General features: G+C 32.2%; 1 protein-coding gene and 1 long non-coding RNA gene across 12 annotated transcripts in view; one reads left to right on the top strand and one right to left on the bottom strand.

The window, feature by feature from the left end:
- LOC138857417 (uncharacterized) overlaps positions 1-21343 on the bottom strand; it is a 66038-nt gene that overhangs the window by 28889 nt on the left and 15806 nt on the right. The gene's annotated exons all lie outside the window — the stretch shown is intronic.
- rdgB (retinal degeneration B) overlaps positions 1-21343 on the top strand; it is a 39166-nt gene that overhangs the window by 2720 nt on the left and 15103 nt on the right. For 8 of the 11 annotated variants that reach the window (XM_014232572.3, XM_070109947.1, XM_036366049.2 and 5 more), the window contains exons 2-4: positions 19782-20091; positions 20257-20401; positions 20531-20722. In XM_014232572.3, the coding sequence (XP_014088047.2) occupies positions 20014-20091; positions 20257-20401; positions 20531-20722 (415 nt within the window). In that variant the 5' untranslated portion in view covers positions 19782-20013. Of the gene's footprint in view, positions 1-6664; positions 7454-13621; positions 13695-19781; positions 20092-20256; positions 20402-20530; positions 20723-21343 lie in introns of those variants that run through there. The other 3 variants (XM_070109945.1, XM_014232568.3, XM_014232569.3) reach the window with 3 other exon arrangements.

The raw sequence follows: 21343 nt of genomic DNA, 5'->3' as shown, positions 1-21343 counted from the left end.
AAATTAAATGAATTAAGAAGAGGAATAAATAACTTATTAGCATACATTTATGTTTATATAGATAAATATGTATGCAAGTATATACATACATATATATATATTTATATTTGTATTAAAAATTTACGACTTTCGTTTTGTTTGCTTATAATTAAAATTTATTTTGTTTGCTGACGTCTGGTTACCTGTGGCGCAAATTAAATCCAAAGCGCTGCAGGCGCATTCTTTATTGTAAGAGAGAGAGAGAGAGAGAGAGAGAGGGATAGTCTCGGAAGCGCTCAACAGCTGGCGCGTGGCGCACAATCAAAGTAGCGCTCTCTTATGTTCCAAATGATTTGCATTTATGGCTTACATCAAATAAAGTGGAGCAGTAGTGGACCTGATAAATAAATACGTACAAGCTTAGCAATATATATATGTACATATGTATGTATGTATTTATATATGGAGAAACGCACAAACATACACATAAGCCACACTGTTGAATTGCGCGTGGAGCGCAAGGTCATCTCGATGTTGCAACCATGATCTTCGACCAACTCAAAAACTACAACAAAAGCAACTGGTTAACAGAGCTGTATTCAACTTGCAAAAAGTATACATTTTTTTCAAACTAAAAATATTCGATTGAGTAACTGTTTGCTGAGTAAAAACCCAGCAAATAAAAATATAATTCTCACACCCACATATACAAGTATTATACCCTGAACATGGTATACTAAGTTTGACACGAAGATTATAACACACAGAATAAAACGTTAAAGATACTATATAAATATATATATGAACGTTCAAAGTGATCAGCCACGTTGATTTAGCCATTTCCCTCTGTCTCTCTATATATACACGAACTAGTCCTTTTCTCCTCAAGAAGCTGCTCATTTGTCGGGTACCGCCCATAACGGACCACTGTAGAATATAGCTGTCATACAAACTGACTGATCAAAATCAAGATAAAGATCTTTTTATCCTTTTTAAGCTGTAAGAAAAGCACATGTGAAAGGTTTTATAGCTTCGGTGTTAATGTTATTTTTTTGTTGTCATGCAGTTCCTTCTGATTCCGCTTAGATAATACACTTGTTTGTAAATCTCAAAGGTCCGCTGAGCTCACACCCTTTTGTTGTCAACGCAAATATTTTGCACATCACTCGCCATTTTCACACAAATAACTAAAGTAACGCGGACATACTTACAACAACAAAATCTCGCGATTGCACTAATCACTTGACATATGAATTATCGAACGGTTTATTGAATTAAGGCCAGCCACAAGTTATTTCACGGAATTTCATTTACTCGCGTATTTATGATACCCATAAAATAATTTACACTTTAGCTTCGCTAATTTAGATTCGCTAATTTAGCTTCGCTAAAAGTTTCACAAACAACCATGTTCAACTATTATGTGGTTTTATCCACTGGAAGTTGAGATAAAACTTGTTTTTTCGTGAATTCATGGTAACTTGATTCAAATGTTTTTATATCAATTAAGAAGTTTCTAAATAATTTCCAGAAGAATTTTTTAACGCAATAGTATTGTCTCTCAATCGCCTAAATTCCATACATATGCACCCTGCAGACTGCGAACCCAGTCAAGGTGCCAAAGAGGTTGCTAGGGGTTAAAGCATCCATAGTCCACTGTATGGTAAGAATCGCACTTTTCGAAGCACAAGGCAAATCGTGGAAACTATAGTGAATCATAAAATGGAATTTTGCCTACAAATCGGTAAAATCGTTTAAAGCAAATGAAGTTTTCAGCTTGTCAAAAAATTGTTTTGTGCGACAGCTATTCTGATGCCTTTGAAAGTGCTTCAGAAGTTATTTTAATGGATAACATCATATTTCCTGTCGTACCGATAAAGGTTAGAAACAATCCTCAAACACAAACAAATTAAAATTGACAAGCAAGGTACAAAAAAAATATATATATATATACATATATATATATATATTTAGGGATGATATTTGCATAGTACAAAATTTTAATTAATTCGAATCTATAATTTAATTTATAAAATATTTTAAATATTCTTCTAATTTAGTTTGACTTTAACACTTTGCCCTAACTTTAATCGCACGATTATTGATTGCAGCAATATTGTTCTTATATCGTTAAGATAGATAAAGTAAAACTTGCGCGCTGCAAATGTTAAAGTTCAAATCCATTTCCTAGCTGAACAAAGTTCGCATGTACTTTATATCCATTGAATAGAACTGTAAAATGATTGTCTCTGCCAGCTAAGCTCTTTTGTTTCTGCTCTTTTTCCGATGACTTTTCACACTGGCGCCTTTTATACTGGCACGGAAAATGAAAACGACTTTTTGCATTTATCTTTGTATGTGTGCAAATTTCCTGTTGCATTAAATCGATTGCGATTGACCAAGGTCTCAGCATTTAATTTTGTTGTTGCGCGTAGATAATAGCTACACAAGGGACTACAAAAAATAAACCAAAACCAATAAAAAACAAGAATAAAACGTTAACTTCGGTTACACCGAAGCTAGAATACCATTCAGCAATAAAAAAGGTTTACATACAAGAAGTATAACAAATATACTATTTCATACAGTTTCTATAACAACTATTTATAATGATATAATATATATATATATATATATATACCAGTATATATATATACGCGAACTAGTTGCATCATTATAGTTATATATTATATATATACCAGTGTATATATATATACTGGTATATATATAATATATAACTATATATATATACTGGTATATATATAATATATAACTATAATGATGCAACTAGTTCGCGTATAGACAGAGAGGCGATCATCAACACAAATTGCCTCAGCTCGTCACTCTGATCATTTATATACTCGTATGTATATACTTTATAGGGACTCTGACGTTTCCTTTTGGGTATTAGAAACGCCGTGGCTGTCTGTCTGTTCAGACTATAATAATAATAATGTGGAGTATTCGCTTTGCGATTAAAATTTGTGATAGTGTGTAATACCTATGCAAGAGAGTATATGAGAGTGAGTGCCTCTTAATATTATTTGCGGTTCGAACGGTAGCTAATATGAATTTATTTACCGATAAGTTATGATTACTATTTAATTGCTTGTTCAAAATAATTGTACTTGAATGGACTTCGTTCATATTTTACGACTATACTAATTTAAAGGCGTTTTCTTCAGTCACTCAGCTGCAAATTATTATAGTAATTATAGTTATAGTTATATTAGAGTTGTGCTGGGTCAAAAGCCCGTTATTGTAGTGAATAAAAATTAAAAATTTCTTTAATTTATAAAAACATGAACTGAATTTTTGTTAGTGTTGTAATTTTGCTTTAATTTCTGTAAAACTCAAACAATAATTCTGCAAAAAAAATTATTTTATTCTGATCTTTATAGAGGTAGACAGTGTCACGCATGTTTAGTCACTTGATGAATTTAATATATCGTTCAGTTTTTTGAAGTGCAATAATTATGCACGAACTATATAGTGAGGGTTTGATCGATTATTAATATAGGAGCAGTTAGTTGTATAAAAATTTAGCAATATTTTGAAATTATCTTAATTTCCACATTTTTCTAAGAACAAAATAATCCTTTTTTAAGAGTGAACATTGGTCACAAACACACCTAAAATTTTTCTGGATCAGGCTTTCGTGAAAGCAGTATGAACTTTATACTAAGCTGTTGGTATATTGGTTTTGTTGCTGCTTAAAGTACGAGATATAAAAACGAACTTGTTTTAAAGAAAAATTAAAGAATTTCTTGAACTATGGGTGAATTATTCTTGTTTCAGCATGTGTATAGCAAATGTTTAGCTTCAAGATTTTTAATAGTGAGTCCGGAGAGCTGTTTTTTATTCTCAAAATTATTTTCCGGAAGTTCTTTCAGAAATTTGTTAAAATGACCGTACAATTAGTCTTTGTAGTTTTAATTTATTTGAGCCAAAAATTACTCAAAGAATAACTAAGACTAACATATTATTTTTTTTGCTTTTTTCTTAAATAAAAAAAGATAGAAAAATATGCTATAGGTTCTTATTACAGTCTTGTTAATTTATAAACTACCACTTTATTACTATCTTAAATTTGACACAAAATTATCAACAGCTGAATGCGCTCAAGGAGCCGTGGCTCTTAACTCGGCCCTTAACTTCGGAGCTTATATGTATTTTTATTGCATGAGATCTATCCTAACTCCCTTCACATTCGAGTTTAGTGAGCGATTTGATGTTAAACGTTAAACAATAATCCAAAAGTTTTAATTTCTCAGCAATTTTAAAATGTTTTGTTCTTTAAATAACGGAAGAATATTTTATACCATAAACAGGGTATATTAAGTTTGATCGATTTGATTGAACGAGTTGATCGATTTAGCCATGGCCATCTGTCTGTCTGTATATACGTGAACTATTCCCTCAGTGTTTGAGATGTATGTAGATCTGAAATTTTGTACACGTATTTTTTTCTTAAGTAGATGCTAATTTGTCGAATCCGCCGATATTGAACCACTATAGAATACAATTGCCATACAATCTGATCGGTCAAAATCAACATAAAGATGTTCATAAAAGAAGACTTTCCGTTGAAGGGTTACGTATATTTAATTATACATATACTTGCTATAAAGCTGCAACTGCGAAGGAAATTATAGTTAATTTTTGTAATTTTTTATACAGGGCTATGTTATGTCTTCTCATATTTCACAAACAAAAGACAGTAGATAATCCTTAAAACCACGAAACTTATTCCACCATTTAAATTTTTGTCATAAAATGTAAATTCGTCTCCCTTTCCCACTTTCTCCAAAGCTGCAATGCAATTACTTTAATAACAATTTCCAAATTACTTTACGATACGCCGCCGAGGGGCTTGAAATTGAATAAAATTTTAAAAAAATATATATGTATAAACATATCTTTCACGTCAGTTGTCCACACATTTGGTTCACAGTTGACGTTTTCGTGCTGCCTGTCATCAGTATCTGCTGACTTTTTTTTCAACACTTGCTTGTGATTCTTGAAAGCGCAAATTGGCGCATATTTTGTTGACTTTTTCATTTCACGGCCAAACGAGTGCAAACGGCTGAAGTGCTGCACAGCTTCTCCTCTGTTCGTCATATTCCTACATATACTTGTATACTAAAATTGTTAAACAGCATCATCTCCAACAGAAACAAACGCTAACACGATTACAGCTAGAGCGTACGTAGGTACTCGAATGCAGTGACGTCATTGATTAAGTCTAAGGACGTTTGTTAGTTCGTTCTTGTTCGTGACGTCATAGCTGTGCTCAATTCGTGACTTTGTTATTTAGTAAACGCGTGCAAACTCTGAAAACGACAATCAGTGACGTAGCCGCCAATTATGTTTACTATCAGTGAAACGGAAAGCGTGGAAACTACAAAGAACGCAAACAATGAGAGTGGAAATGAGAAAAACGTAAAGTTTTGTAGTGGAGGTGGAAGAGAGTTGACACAGCTGTGTCCGAAAGACTATGGAAAGCTTTCCTGACTACTCATATATACATGAGCTATGAGCTCTCGTCGCTAATTGTTTGCTCCTGCGCAATTGACGTGCTTGTGGTTAGAGTTGCCATTTTACAGCTTGTAAGAGTTTGAATTTTCTGGTAGCTTTGTTAAAACAGGTATAATTTCAAGGCAATGAAATATTTCACATTTTTCTTCAGGGCTCTTACTTTAAATTAAGCTAGCCTTGTTTACTTTCAAGTACCTTCAATCTGATTGCTTAAAAAATTAACTGAAAGGTTTTCAATTTATATGATTTTGATTTGATAGATCAGCATAGCCATCTTACGAATGCCAAATAGATACATATGTTAATGATATGATTTTATTTGCAATCAAGTTTATCTCATATACAGTGTCTAACTGAGTCAGTTTAGCTATGTCTGTCTGTGCGTCTGTCTGTATATACGCGAACTAGACTGTCAATTTTGTGATATAAATCTGGAAATTCGCACTCGCCCTTTTCTCCCCAAGAAGTTGCTCATTTGTCGGAACCGCTTCTATCGGCCCACTATAGGATATAGCTGTATAACAACTGAACGATCAAAATCGAGTTTTTGTATTAACAACTTTTTTATTTGACAAGATATCTTCACGAAATTTGGGATGTATTATTGTTCAAGCTAACGGTAGGATCTCCTATTAAATTATTTAGATCGGAGCAATATAGCATGCAGCTGCCATACAAACTGAACGATTGAGATCAATTTCTTATATGGCATACTTTTTTATTTGTGAAGGGTATTTTGGCTTCGTTGCAAGCATTTTTTCTTGTTTTACTATTTTTATGATATCGTATGTAAAAACATTTCTGATAACATTCAAAGCTCTTTGAATATTATACAATACTTAGCGACTTCTACAGTGATCTATTCACCTTACAATTCGAAGACGTAAGATTGGAATATATCGATCGCGTATTAAATATTAGTATGATCGAAAATCAGTAAGTTTTATGTACTTATCTGATTATGTTATTACGTTTGCATGTATGTTCCACTTATGCTTAAGAAATATCCTAAAAACAATATTCAAATATCCTTCACCCACAACTGCACCGCAAACGCTTGGCAACCCATGCCACATTGCCTGCGAAAAGCTTTTACCGTCAATGTCGTGAAGATTAAAAGCAAACAACATTTGGCCAAGAGCAATCAGTCGCCAGCATAAACGGTACGTGTCCAGTCCTTGGAACTAACAGTAGCAGTCAGCGTACCAGCAGCAGCCATAAAAGAACAGTTATTTCCGAGGCGCGTTTGCAAAATACGCACACGCATACAAATAAATGTTGCGTACGTGCGTTTGAAGGAGTGTATGTTTGTGACTGACACTGTATAAGGGTGTGTGTGTGCGTTGCATATATGAATCTACTGAAATGCCAAGCTGTTAGACAACGCTTTGGGTCATTTATGTCACTTTTGTGAAACGGAATGTTGACGAAAATTGAACTAGATGTGGCAGTGAAATATGAAAAACTTGCAAATTATATTAAAAAGTAGAATAAAAAGCAAAAAACAATACTTGGTTTAGAAAAGCAGAAAAACATAGAAATATTACAGTTATAGAGATTTGCAAGTGTACGCAAGTGATATTGGTGGAAAAAACTATGTGTTTTCATATAAAGTGTATATAAAAAACATGTGAAAAAATAAATACAATATGAATGAAGATAAGTACTTGTACAATATAAATAGAAGTATATGAAAATATATACAAAAAATAAAAAATACTTAAAAAATATAAAGTGAATGCTGCCACATTATTAAAGTGGGGGAGTCGAAATGCATACAAATTGTCAATAAACAAACTAAAAGTGTATACGCAAAATGTCCTTCAGATTTCTGCAGCCGAAGTGGAGCTGAAGAAAGGTGCCTGCGCCCACGCACAACAGCAAAAAAGCAGCAACAGCAGCAGTAGCTGTCGAGAAAGTCAAAGAATTCAAAGACGTAATTCGAGAGCAATATTATTGTTAAGAATGTTTGCTTTTTGAAATTCAAGCAATTTGTATTTTTTTGTTGTAAACTGCAGTCATTATTTTACTAGCAACATTAAGTGTGCACCAGTTTTCAAAAAATATTTTTTTCTTATTTAAATATTATCAAATTATTACCAAGAGCAAAGGAAAATTAAAAAAAAAATGCCAATCAATTCACTTTTCATTTAAAGCACAAAAAGCAGCACCAACGCTGAGTGTTTACATATGTTGGCAAAATTAGAATGAGGGAAACATTGGCGCATATGTATTCACACACAAATACACACGTACACACTCTTAACACCCGAAAATTTCTGATTTGCTACGCGCCTATCGGGAATACAGATATAAAGTTATGTTGAGCAGCAATTCATACTTGTCACACACATACACGCACAAACGCAGTTACATAAATATAGCAATAGACATGTATTCCCTTAAGTCCCGTTAGCGATTGTGTTGTGACAATTTTATTTTTAGCATTGCGTGTGTAGAAATATCCTGCAGCGTAGCGAAATATGAAATTAAATTTATTAAACAAACAAAAACAAGCACATCAATAACAAAAACAAGCACAACCACAAGCTAAATATTTGCGTTGACATTGCCATGGCGAGTGAGGGAGGGCGCCTCTGTAGGCGTATATCCTGCAAATAACGGAGGTGTAATCATAAGTACACAGAGTGTGCTTACATAGATACTCTTACAGTTAATTCAATTGCGAGTGCTTCAACAAATGTGCTTGTGTGTGTATATTCTTAATATATTAGATGGAATTTTGGCAAGCAAATTTTGCTGTATGAATTTAATATTAATTTTTGCTATTAGCAAAAAATCTGGCGACATTTAAATAATAAAAATGAAATTTACTGTGTATGCTAATAATATTCAAGCGAAAACTTAAATGCAAAAGTAGCGCAAAGTGCACATAAAGTACAATTTCAGCCATAAAAAATATAAATGGAAGAGCGTATAAACGCCTATTAACGCAAGAGCCAACAAAATGTGCTGTTGCATTAGGGTAGTTTAAAAATTATATTTGAAAAAAATGTTCTTACCGTTTATAGGTAAGTATTCTGACTAGAAATTGTCCGATGAACACTCAGACGATAAGGCTAAACTAAATTTGTCCGCCTATGCTAGAGTTGACGAGTAGACGTCGAGGTAGGACCACCTCATTATTTCGGTTTTGAATATCAGTATTTCTTTAAGATTAAGGTTAAAAATCGTGGCTCTAGGGAAACTATCTGGTATCGAAATTACCCTCATTGTCATGATTGATCTTACATCACAAAGAACATAACTGTAACTATCCAAGTGCGATATTTCGATTGCAAATAAACGTCAGAAGCTTACTTAATATCTGGGTTCAATGTTAAATTTAATATATCTGGAAATTGAAGATTTAAAACAAAAAAGGCGTAAAGGTCCATAAAACAAAAAAGGCGTAATGCTTTTTAAATATAAATGCATGTTTATAGATTTCTAATTTCGCTGCTAAAATTTAATATTAATATTTTTCTAAGTTATGCTCTCTGAACTGATGCTGGAAATAGTTCGTTACTAAAATTCTTTACTTATAAGCTACCATTGTTATCCATATCAGACATTTATTTATGGTATAGTTTTAGAAAGATTGTAAAATATTCGTAGAATCTCTATAAATGAAAAATATCCAGTTAGAATCACGGCCGAAAAAAGTTTTAAAAATTTTAGAACGGATTTTTGAGTAGCTCGACAAACAATGTTCAACCTTCAGTGCATTTCTCGCATAAAAAAAAATTCAGGGGAAATCATCAAACCTTTCGAAAGAAACCCTTTGGAGTTTTAAACATTTTAATTGTCGGATAAAAGAATTAGGCAGAAAAATTGTTGGGCAGATATGCCCAGTTGGATATATAGCACTGCTGTACCTTTTTTAGCTTACAACAGAAATATCATACTTTTTAGTTTCATTGGACAGAGTTTTGAGTTAAAATTTGTTTTTTTCAGAAAAAAAGAAGTGAGATAACTGAAACATTTGTAAATTTCCGTTTGTGAACGTGGTAGAACCATAACCCTCCCAAGCTATTTCAGCGACTATTTTAATGTTAAAATTAATTTTGCTTTCTATGTTACAACAACTCTTTAATTTATATTAATGGGCCAAAATATAGGCAAAAATATTAGATATATGGCATTACTTAACATTACGCCGAAATGTAGGCAACATTTGTTGAATTTTTTTTAATTATTATGTTTTTAGTCCGCAAATTACAACGAAAATTTTTGCTTTCTGTTAATCGGAGATTCGAAATTTCGGTGCACTTGATTTCGCAAGCCTTCTTCATATTGAATATAAACATTTGTTTTATTTGAAACAAGGTGTAATAAGTTTGTCACGAAGTTTATATATAGGAAACGTGGAAGACACTATAAATTATATATATAGATTATTTGCGTGATGAGTTTATTCGATTTAGCCATGTACGTCTGTCTACATACAGATACGCCAACGAATTCCTCAGTTATTTATCTGAAATATTGCACCCGACTTTTTATTCCCAAGAAACTTATTTGTTGGATCCGACAATATCGCATAATATATGTATACCTATATTATTCAGCTAAAACCATTATAGCGTATAACTGCGAAATAAATTGACCGATAAAAATAGAGATATGTTAAAGATCTTTTTATACCCTTTTTTACTATACGAAATTAGACTGTGGGGGAGAGTGTATAATACAGTGGAGCCGAAGTTAACTGTTTTCTGGTTCATTTTAAGTTTTACGAAATATTTTATATTTATTAGTGAATAACGGAGACATAAGTCAGAAACAACTTTATATCATAAAAGTAATAATCATTTATTAAAAACAATCTTTTTTATAAATAATATTATTATTATATGCTGTGAGAAGAGTAGTGCTACCCTAATGCATTTACATTTCATAACAATACTCATTAAGTTTTACATTCACACACACTTAAAACTATGCAATATGGCAAGTGGCAGCCACATTGTAATAGTTCTGAGTGCGCTTAGATGTTCATGAACTCAAATGCTACATACACATATCCATATGTATAAGCATATACACATAGATAATGTGCACTTATGAGTGAGTATTAATGAAGGGATGTTACTAAATATGAAACAATGAGCCATCGTCTCACGTCCACGCCTACTTGCGCTTATTGTTCTAAGACAAAAAACAGTAGAGTAGAGCAATGACAGCACCGCATCGCACCGCTCCCCCGAAAGTCCATGCTGCAAAAGTGAGCAATTGTCTGCAGGCGTTCATTTAATGCTGGGCTTTGTGTGTGTTGGCGCCTCACTAGCGCTCAGGAAAATAAACACTGAGGGCACACCAGCCCAATCATACAAACACACACACACATGCGCAGAGACAGTGAAGCAAACTTCTCACACCTTTACTGTTAGTCAGGCAACAGCCTGTTAAGCACTTATTGCATTTAATTTGTTTATGGTCTTGCGACCTCATTAAATATTGATTTCCCCACAAGAGCCACACAAACGTGCATATATATATATATATTTACATATACACATATTCATATATAGAGTAATGAATGCAGTGGCTAACACAAAAAGTGCACGGCAGAAATGCACGAACTTCCGAAAAATATACTGTTTTATACTTACAACACAGCCCTTAGTGGCACTCACCTCTTTCGGTCTAAATGGAAAACAAAGCAGCAACAATATAAGAAACATACGTGCGGTTTTTGTGGTTGACATTTTGAAGCATATTTGACACACTTGTGCATTATATGTAGCTAACAACAACAACAACTTGCCACATAAGCTCATGCCACTAACTACCTATTTGCCACTGTCGCATATACTATATTTCTTGCTAAACTTATGTAATTGTGCACTCGCATGTCAGCCAAAATGGATAGTGACACGAAAATAACACAAACATACATACGTACATACATACACATATACATATATACACACATGCGTATCAACGCGCATATATGTAGGTTACATAGTAAGAGCCGATATAAGTGGATTAAAACAATGCTTCAAAAGTGGTGGCATATTCTTAGTCAATAGCAGGGCACATTCCAATTTGCTTATTTGAAAATTTACGCACAGCCATATATGTATATACACACATTCCGACATATATATACGTTATCTAGCTGATCCTGTGATGAGTGACTAATATCTGCAGGCGCACTCAACTCTTTACATATAAATTAATCCATAAATATATAAAATATATATATGTACATAAGCTAAGCCTTCTACTGCTGTATGTAAGTTGGCTAAATCTCATAAATTTTTTGGCACAGCATTCAGGGTTTAAGGTTTTTTTTATTGCACATTTTTATATTTTTAATTTACATTCTAGCTGAGAGGAATTTAATCAAAGAGCTAGCATACGTGTTAGCTACAAAAACTGTCCGATAACTAATAAAAACAAACGTTAGTCTGTATTTTGTTATACTTTGAAATTTAAGAAAGAAGTCGAATATTCAGGAGCTACGAGCTGGTGGGATGAGTTTAGTTAATAGAACTGATTTATATGGTGAATTTGCTTTAATATTAGTGTTTGTTTCGGAATAATACATTTTATTTTCAAATTTAAATTTTTTTATTGATTCAATAAATGTAGTCAAACCAGGCAGATGGGCGTAATCGAACCACCGCCACGCCCACAAAACGCCAATAATGTAGATGGATGCCACCGGTGAAATCTGGTGGCAACTCCGCCTACTCCCCATATAACGGTACTGTTAAAAACTGGGCGAAATCGGCTTACAGCAACGCCTATTTCCTATATAACACCATTTTAAATTCCGAACTGAAACTGTTCAAGCCCCTAGGTACTGAACATTTGGACGCCAATGCCCATAGTTGACTTTTTACCGAAAATATCGGTCAATGTGTAAGATATATAATTGAAATTTATATAATAAAATAAATAAATGAAACTCTCGATAATAGTAGGTTTTTGTGTCAAAAAATGGGTTGAATCGGATCAATACTTTCTTAAGGGGTTACATAGGTCTTGAAGGCCAAAAAAAAGCTTATTTTCTCTAATTTTTTTAAAAGGTAATAAATAAAGTATACAATTTATTTTGTTTACATATAAAAATACAATATGTGGACAACATTTGATGAAAATTTGAATGTAAATAGTATATCGTGAAGTAGACCGTCCACAAGAAAGTGCTTTCGCCGTAGTCATGATAACTTTTTAAATTTTTATCTGAAATCAAAAATCCAAATTTTTTCTTAAAGTAGGTGAATTTTTCTTCTTCCTAAACGAAGAAAATAAAAAAATTAAAAATTGAATTTCTTGTAGTGTTTTTTACAAAAAACGTAATTTTTTGCATAAAATTAGGCCACATATTAGCTTGTAAAATGAGTTGAAATTAAAGATAAAATAAATCCTTCGTTTAGGGACTACAAAAACATGCTTAAAAGAAGTGTGGAAAATTTAAACTCGATCGATTCAATAGTCGTTGAGAAATTTTGACTACCGATTTCGATAAAGTGGTTTTAAGAAAAACGCGTTTAAAGCTATCGCTATCGGTCAAGCCATGACAAAGACGGCGGGTTATAAAACTCTCTAATTTCTACAGTTTCATCTCGATCGACTTGAAACTTGGGGAAAATATTCCTGACACTTTGTACTTTTATATAAAAATTGATAAAAAAAAGATGAATTTTTTGAAGTTTCAAGACCTATGTAACCTCTTAATAAATAATTTTGCCAACACCTGAAGTAGTTTTCCGGGCTTTGCTTCTTGTAAGTTGCGAGAGTATAAAATGTACGGATATACCCGAACTTAAAACTTCCTTACTTATTTCCATAAAGAACATTCATTTAAAAGTTATACGCAGTTAACCTTATACATCAAATATACTGAGCTTTCATACCTTACCATATCGTATGGATAACAGAAAATGTATAAGTCATATGTTAATGAATGCTCAGGTCTTTCTACATTTGTATAATTAATACTTTAGGTTTATTTTCTTTAGAGATAAGAAACAGATTAGTGAACAGCTTTTTTATTTTTTTTTTTTACGTAGATACGTTGTGGCCTCAAAAGAGCTTATATATTATTATAATAGTAATTTAATATACTCCCTGTTCTAATTAATTCTAGTAATATGACTGTGACAAGACATGAGTGAATTGCAATGCTGGTAATATGAGGAAGATCTCATGGTGGTCATTAGGTAAATGCTGCATTATTCAAATTGTATTTTAAATTATTAATTTCTTAATTATGAATGTATTTAGATGGTTTGTAAAACATTTATATTTATATATAATATATATATTATATATGCATTATATATTTATAAATCATCAGAATGACGAGCTGTCCGTCTCTCTGTCGGTTTATGCGCCAACTAGTTCCTCAGTTTTCAAGTTATCGATCTGAATTTTGCGCACGTATTTACTCTCCAAGAAGCTGCTCATTTATCAAAACCGCCGATATCGAACCACTATAGCATATAGCTGCCATACAAACTGAAGGAACAAAATCATGTACTTGTATGAAAAACTTTTTATTTGAGGAGATATCTTCACGAAATTTGACAACGATTATTGTTTAAGATAATGGTACGAATTTCAAACCAATTTTTCAGATCGGACAACTATAGATATAACTGCCATATAAACCCACCGATCAAAATCATGCCCCTCTATTTGACAAGATTTCTTCACAAAATTGGGTATGGATTATTGTTTAGAATAATGGTACAAACTGCAAACAAGTATTTGAGTACATACAAACTGAACGATCCGAATTAAGTTCTTGTATGAAAAACTGTTTTATTTGACAAGATATCTTCACGAAATTTGGCATAGATTATTTTTCAAGACAACGGCACAATCTCCGAACATATTGTTTAGATCGAACCACTACTACAAATAGCTGTCATACAAACTAATCGATCAAAATCAAGTTCTTGTATCGAAAGTTTAAAATATAAATTTTTTATTTTTTTCATAGATCCAGACGGAGAAATTACTTTTTATACCTATATGACTTAATATCTCTTGTTTTTTCTTTTAGAAGAATGGTTTGATGTAATATCCAGGGAACAAAATCGATTTTGTTGTAATGTGTTTTTGTTAAGATTTTTAAAATGAACTATGGACATTAGACGAGAATAGGTATTATTTAATAGCTTAGCTCGTAAATAATAAACAATTTTCTTAACTATTTGATTTTCTATAAATTTACTTGTTTACTCTCTCACTTTATTTTCTAAAACAATATTTAAAACAAATATTATTCGTTTTAATTATATACATACATAGGAGCATGCATGTTTTACAGCTATTAGCAAACGTAAATGAATTTTGAATATTACTCATACGCCACGTCGCACATTGACGAAGTTACAGTGAGTGATCGTTTAAGCAATTAATTATTTTTATTTGATTAGAGGTGAAGCAATATTTACATTGCCTCAATTAAGTTCTAAGTAATTTATATTAAATATGTTGAAAAAAATTAATTTTATATTTTACCGTAAAGTGGGATGAGTGACTGATTGGCATACATAAAAAAATTTTTTTTACTAAAGAACTACATTTTTTCATTGATATTCTGAAGTAATTCTTACTAATCCTGCTCAGATACCAGCAGAGCTCAGTAACCTAAAGAGTATTATTATTTCAAACCTAAAGCGATGATTATCTGCGATTATCAGTGGTATTTATTCCTACATTTCATATAACGTTCGAATTTGCCATGACACAAAAATAAATATTTGTACCCACAATGTATGAAAATTAAGTGGATTTTATCTCTGCAGTATTACCTTAACTTAGTGTGGCATAATATGCCTAATACATACATTAATGCAACGACTAGCCTGAGCAATTATCCATTAAGGCGCTTGATGGTCAAAGTATTTGCTAAAGTGGATAAGCCCGTTGTCGAGTGGACTTCCACAGATATGTGATATTGAGTTTAAAACAAAGTACACAAGATAGCTTACATACACGAGTGTAAATTGGTCTATGTAAATATGCGGGTACATATGTAAATATTAAATGAGTGACATGTGTAGGAAGACATTCCAAGTAGCAAAATGTCTTAATAGACAATAGTCATTGGCGGTAGCTTCGAATAGAGGTATATATATGGGCGGTGGGAAAATATATGTTATGCTATGTATTAAAAATACACGTGTGTAAGGTATATATAATTTCTTGTGTGCAAATAAATATCGTGTCATGTCAACACCCACTTATTTGCTTCCGTCTTTGCTGATATTCCACTTTCTTGCTAGTTTGCTGCAACATACACTCCCAAAAATATAAGTGTCGCGAAAGTAGTGTAGAACTAGTTCATTGAGGTACAGTTCTAGTCTACAGATATTAAAATATATATTGAATATATATCCTTCGATACTCGGAAATTTAAATCAAACCAATATTTTTTAACAATTGCTTCCGAGGAAAGCTTCCGGTACCCAGTTTTCGTACTCATTAGTACATTTGGCGTAAATTAGTACCAATATTTTCTATTTAAGGACTTTCATTGCACTGCTATGATATATATATATATATATATGTTACATCACACTTTTTCATTGTTATTGAGATTTGTAGCCTCTAGCTTGTAGCGTGCGATTTTATAATATCTTAAAGGTATTCTCTTTACACACTAATCTAATTAATTTATTATTCAAATGCTAACCACAAGCGTTTTCTTGTGAATTGTGTTGCACTGAATTTTTATGGGCGCACATATGTACATAAATATACATACTTATATATATGTGTGTTTGTATGTATATATGCAAATGCTGTTTTCCACAACAAAAGAAATTATAGCTTTGAAGTTAAAGGGATTTTTCAAGGAAATAAAAACAGTTTAAATTAGCAAAAACTTTTAATTGACGTATTGTTGACGCGCAACCATTTATGTACGTTACTACAGGTCAATTCTTTTTGTCATTATTAAGTATGTATTAGAAAACAGTTCTGCAAAATTATGAGCTCTTAGCTTTTCTGTCAAAGGCAGGCAACCGCAGAATAATCGGTTTTACACCCATAGTCTCTTAGGTATCCGTAGAATATTTCACGCATACGCGATTTTTAATTTTTTTTGCAAATCATGCAATTATGTTTAATTTTATGAATTTTTTTTTTTTAGATTTAGGCAAATTAATAGGTTTTTCTTCAGTGAAATTTAGAAGCGATTAAAATGTAGAAATTAGTATGGAATTTTAATGGGTTTTTGTTTATTTTTTCTGCGATAAATGTTATTTTAATGTATAAAGGCGTGCTTAGCAATCTTCCATTGATTGTGAGTGCTTTTATAAACAAATACTCATATATATATGTATATATACTTCTATATACATATACCTACATATGTCATCACCTGAAATGCAAAACAACGTATCGTAAATGTAATCTAAATTGAATTTTTTCTTTGAATACGAACCACATCATATAGAATAAACATAAGTACAATACAACATTTTAATGACTTTTTTTCTACTATGAAATATAACCAAGTTATAACCAAAAGTTAAATTTCGTTGCCGGCAAAATTATAAAAACAGTAATATTCTTTCTCGTTTTGTAATTTTTTTCTGTGTCCGCCGGTGATTAATTGACAGTTTTGCCAACAAATTTTGGCAACACAATACGGCTTTTAAGCGAGAGTAATTTTTCATAAAAATAATTTTTGCTTGTTTCTTGATGTCCGCTATTATTACTACTTAATTGTTTGTTAATTAATATTTGTTTTGGGTTGTAAATGCTTTTAGTGGAACGTGTGTGAGGTTAGAAAAAGGAAACCTTAGAAATAATAATACATATATATGCAAAAAGTAAATAGTATTCATAATTTTTCATTTGATATGATAGTGGAAACATCTTTAGTCAACTAAAGAGTTTTGAAGGGTGTGCAATATTAAGTTTGCCACGAAGTTTGTAACGCCCAGAAGCAAGCGTCGGAGACCCTATAAATTATAAGTATATGTACATATAAATGATCAGCATGACGAGCGGAGTCGATTTAGCGATGTCCGCCTATCTGTCGGTCTGTCCATCTGTCTTTATATATGCGAACTAATACGAATGAAACTGAACGATCGGAATCAATAGCTTGAATAGAAAACTTTTACATTTGAATTACACCACATATCACGTTAAAAAAACGAGGAGTCAATTAACGAAGAAAATATCTTTAATTTGCAATCTGACTGATTGGTGGAGAAAATGAGTACTAAATTATAAAACATTTATAAGACAAACTATATCTGTGAAACTCTTAAGACTTAACGCTCTCGTAAGTTAAGAAGCTCTTTTTCAGCACCTTAAAATTTTTTGCATGGCACAAAATATAGATCTAGTTCTCGTTACAAGTACAACATATATAATATAATTTTGTTGTTTCTGTCGATTCGTAAATTTGTGTGAAATTTGTACTCTGTCATAAAATGGCTACAAATGTACTTCTTCAAATAAGAGTGATGTGAATCCAAACAAATATTTCATTTTGCGTCACACACCCATACACACATACATACCATACTAAATGCAAAATAGTCATTATTCAGAAATGTTTCTGTTTTAATTCACTGAATATTTACTTCACACCATTGCATCAAATAATGTAAATTTATAGACAAACTGAAAATGTGCTTGTAAAAGCTCGTCAAAATGATAGGATTTTTTTTTGGCGTTACGCCTCGAACATTTACCGTTGACCTTCACTTTGGTCTACGATGCGTAAACGTTTTTATGATATTAGATATTTGAAAACTAGCTGATTTGGTAATGATTGTATGGAGAGTATTTGATGAGTCATCAGTTTGTTGTATGAACTTTTTGTCCAATATATAATTCTATTCAAATATATGATACATTTAATATCTTAATTCCTTCCATACGTAAGTACTAAGTCACGGCTTTAGTTCTGAAAACAGAAGTACGAGGTATGCTCGAATTAGTAAAAATTTTACAGAGTTAATACTTTCGTTCCCTATCCTTAACATTTAATCTGTCTTTTTCTTTTTTTCTAAACTAATAATTTAATTTACTAAAATATATTTCACTTTGTTTTTCGATGATTTTTCTTTGTGATTACATACATTAAACTTGTTTATATAATATATTCCTTTGCTAATGTTATGCATGTATGTGCAACAAAACAATTTTTTTTTTGGGAAATGAAAATTTAGACACATACAAGTATCCAAATGTTTTTTCGATATCAATAACGTTTAATTGCATTTTTACTATGAAACAATTATTAGAAATATATATCTTTTAGACTATTTTTGAAATGTTTGTAAACTTATATTTTGAGTTCGAAAAGCGAATACTATTTTTCATCTAAAATATCATAAAAGGCAATTTTTATGAATGAGAAACATCGTTTAATGAAACAAACTTTTGATATCATATTAGAGAATAGCGAGTCGAGCAAACAATTAGAGTAATTACATAAAATGGCATAATCTAGTAATAATAGTTAGAAGAACGGTTATAGCACTTCAATAATCAGCGCAATTGCAAAATAACATAACTTCGCTTTCAAAAGTTTACAGAAGAGGAATCAAACGATATAAGAAACTACGAGTATATGGCATAGACCAGGGAAGATAATTTTTGAAAGCGAAAAAAATCATAGCAGGATAGAGGAAGGGGACGGGTGTAATTGAGTTTTTAAGATTTAAAAACGGTGTATGACGATTTCCGGCAAAACTACGACTCCTATGGAACAAAGCTATATGGCAGTTATAGGAAATGAAAAAAAAATTCAAATATCTAAGTTTTTGGGTATTTTTATCTTGTAGAAAACAAAACTTCTTTCACGAAAATTTGTGTAAACTTTCCTTCTAATGCCCAAAGAGATTTTGTTTTTATTTAACCTATTATATTAAGAAAAAACCTTATTTCGACTAAAAATCGAAAAATAAACCGTAATTTTCAATCGAAAATTCTCACGACAAATTTTCAGAGTTTTTTAAAAAGTCTTAGTCTTATTAGGCTTTAGGTTTTTATTTGAAATATCCACATTCTGATAGTATAAAAAATATATACATATTGTATATTAATATAGTAGATTTTTTCTCACAAAAATGCAAAAAGAAACTACAATCATAATCCACAATTTTTTAGAAGTAAATACAAGCGAATAAAGATTAATTTGCATGCAAGCCAGTTTGTATGCAAGCCAGTCTATACATTTATCTATATATATCTGACTGATTTACGCTGTATTAACTAACATAACAAAATACTAATGGGCAGTCAAAATATCTCCCATTTTTTTACAGTGTTCTACGTCAATCCTTTGCAAAGCAACAAAAGGAACGTGAAAAGCATGCCTCTACTTTTAGGCGCAAAACCATGCAAAATAATGTCTGCAAACACACTGCATTGGCAATAAAAACCAACTAAGTCAATTAGAAGTTATATTTAGATCAACATCCAACAGGACATCCCCAAATATTGCCCGTTATATGAGTTCATCTTTTGAGGAACGTCAAGCCGGAGCAACAAAACAAGATGTTAATAAAAGAATACCGTATACCCTTGCCATTAACGGTGGAGGAATATCGCATCGCACAGCTGTATATGATAGCGGTAAGTGAGAGAGCGGTGTGCGCGTGTTGCGCGGCTCTAATGACTGCCAATAGCGGTGAAGTCAATCAAAACACTAAAACAGCGATTATAAATCATTTTATTTTATTCAATTACATATTCTGCCATGCCATATTCATTATTGCACTCTTTGCTTTATATCTATAGAAAAAAAGTCGCGAGGAGAGTCATGGTGAGGGCAGCGGTGTTGAAATTATCATTAATGAACCCTACAAAGATGGTCCCGGCGGCAATGGACAATACACGAAGAAAATCTATCATGTTGGCAGCCATCTACCCGGTTGGATAAAAAGTGAGTTAAATGGCAATTAAGTGAACTACTCAATTAAATGCAATGAGTGCCACCACTAATTACTCGCTTACTGCGGCGTATTTCTTGTATTCATGCTGAATTATGGAACGCTTGTTTTTCATCGTACAGGTTTATTGCCGAAGAGCGCTTTGACGGTGGAGGAGGAGGCGTGGAATGCCTATCCATATACTCGCACGCGCTACACCTGTCCGTTTGTGGAGAAATTCTCGCTCGATATTGAAACTTATTATTTTCCGGATAACGGTTATCAGGACAATGTGTTCAAATTGAGCGGCAGCGATTTGCGAAATCGTATTGTGGGTAAGTGATAATAAAACTAAATATAGAATATATGAATCTGCACTTAATCAAGAATGGCATGGCAACTGTTGGATGATTATGGTTAGAGGAAGAGTAGTAGAGCCTACTAACGATTATGAGTAACCAGCTTCAAACAATAATCAACAACTTGTGACAAATGAGGAAACTAATTGGAATGGAGACATTAGACAACTGAATAATTTATATGTTGGTTCTTTGATAAATGGAGACAGGCACCACTCATCACTCATAAATTAATTCTAATATTCGGAACGACTAACTGTTACGACGACCAACTTTGAGTTGAAAAAAGAAATGCATTAAGTGTAATGTAAGATTCCTGAGTACCGGCGAAGTACTTGGAATTGATAATTTTAGTACTCAAAGGCATTCAAATAACATGCTGGATGAAATACCTAAGGGAATGAAGTTTAAAAAGTAATTTTTTAAATGTCCTTTTCAGCCTCTTTTAGGGAGTTGGTCATTCTGGTCATATGATCCAGTATTTAGAAGCTTTAGGTACCACAGCAGACTAGAACGCTGTCAAAGTAAGATTCTTTTTAGAATCGAGCTCTTAACCTAGCCCTAACCTCACTCATCAGAACATCGAGGTTAGTCCTA

The sequence above is a fragment of the Bactrocera oleae genome, chromosome 5 (assembly GCF_042242935.1).
Source record: "Bactrocera oleae isolate idBacOlea1 chromosome 5, idBacOlea1, whole genome shotgun sequence".
NCBI classification, from domain to species: Eukaryota; Metazoa; Arthropoda; class Insecta; order Diptera; family Tephritidae; genus Bactrocera; species Bactrocera oleae.
This window is presented reverse-complemented; position numbering and strand designations above follow the sequence as displayed.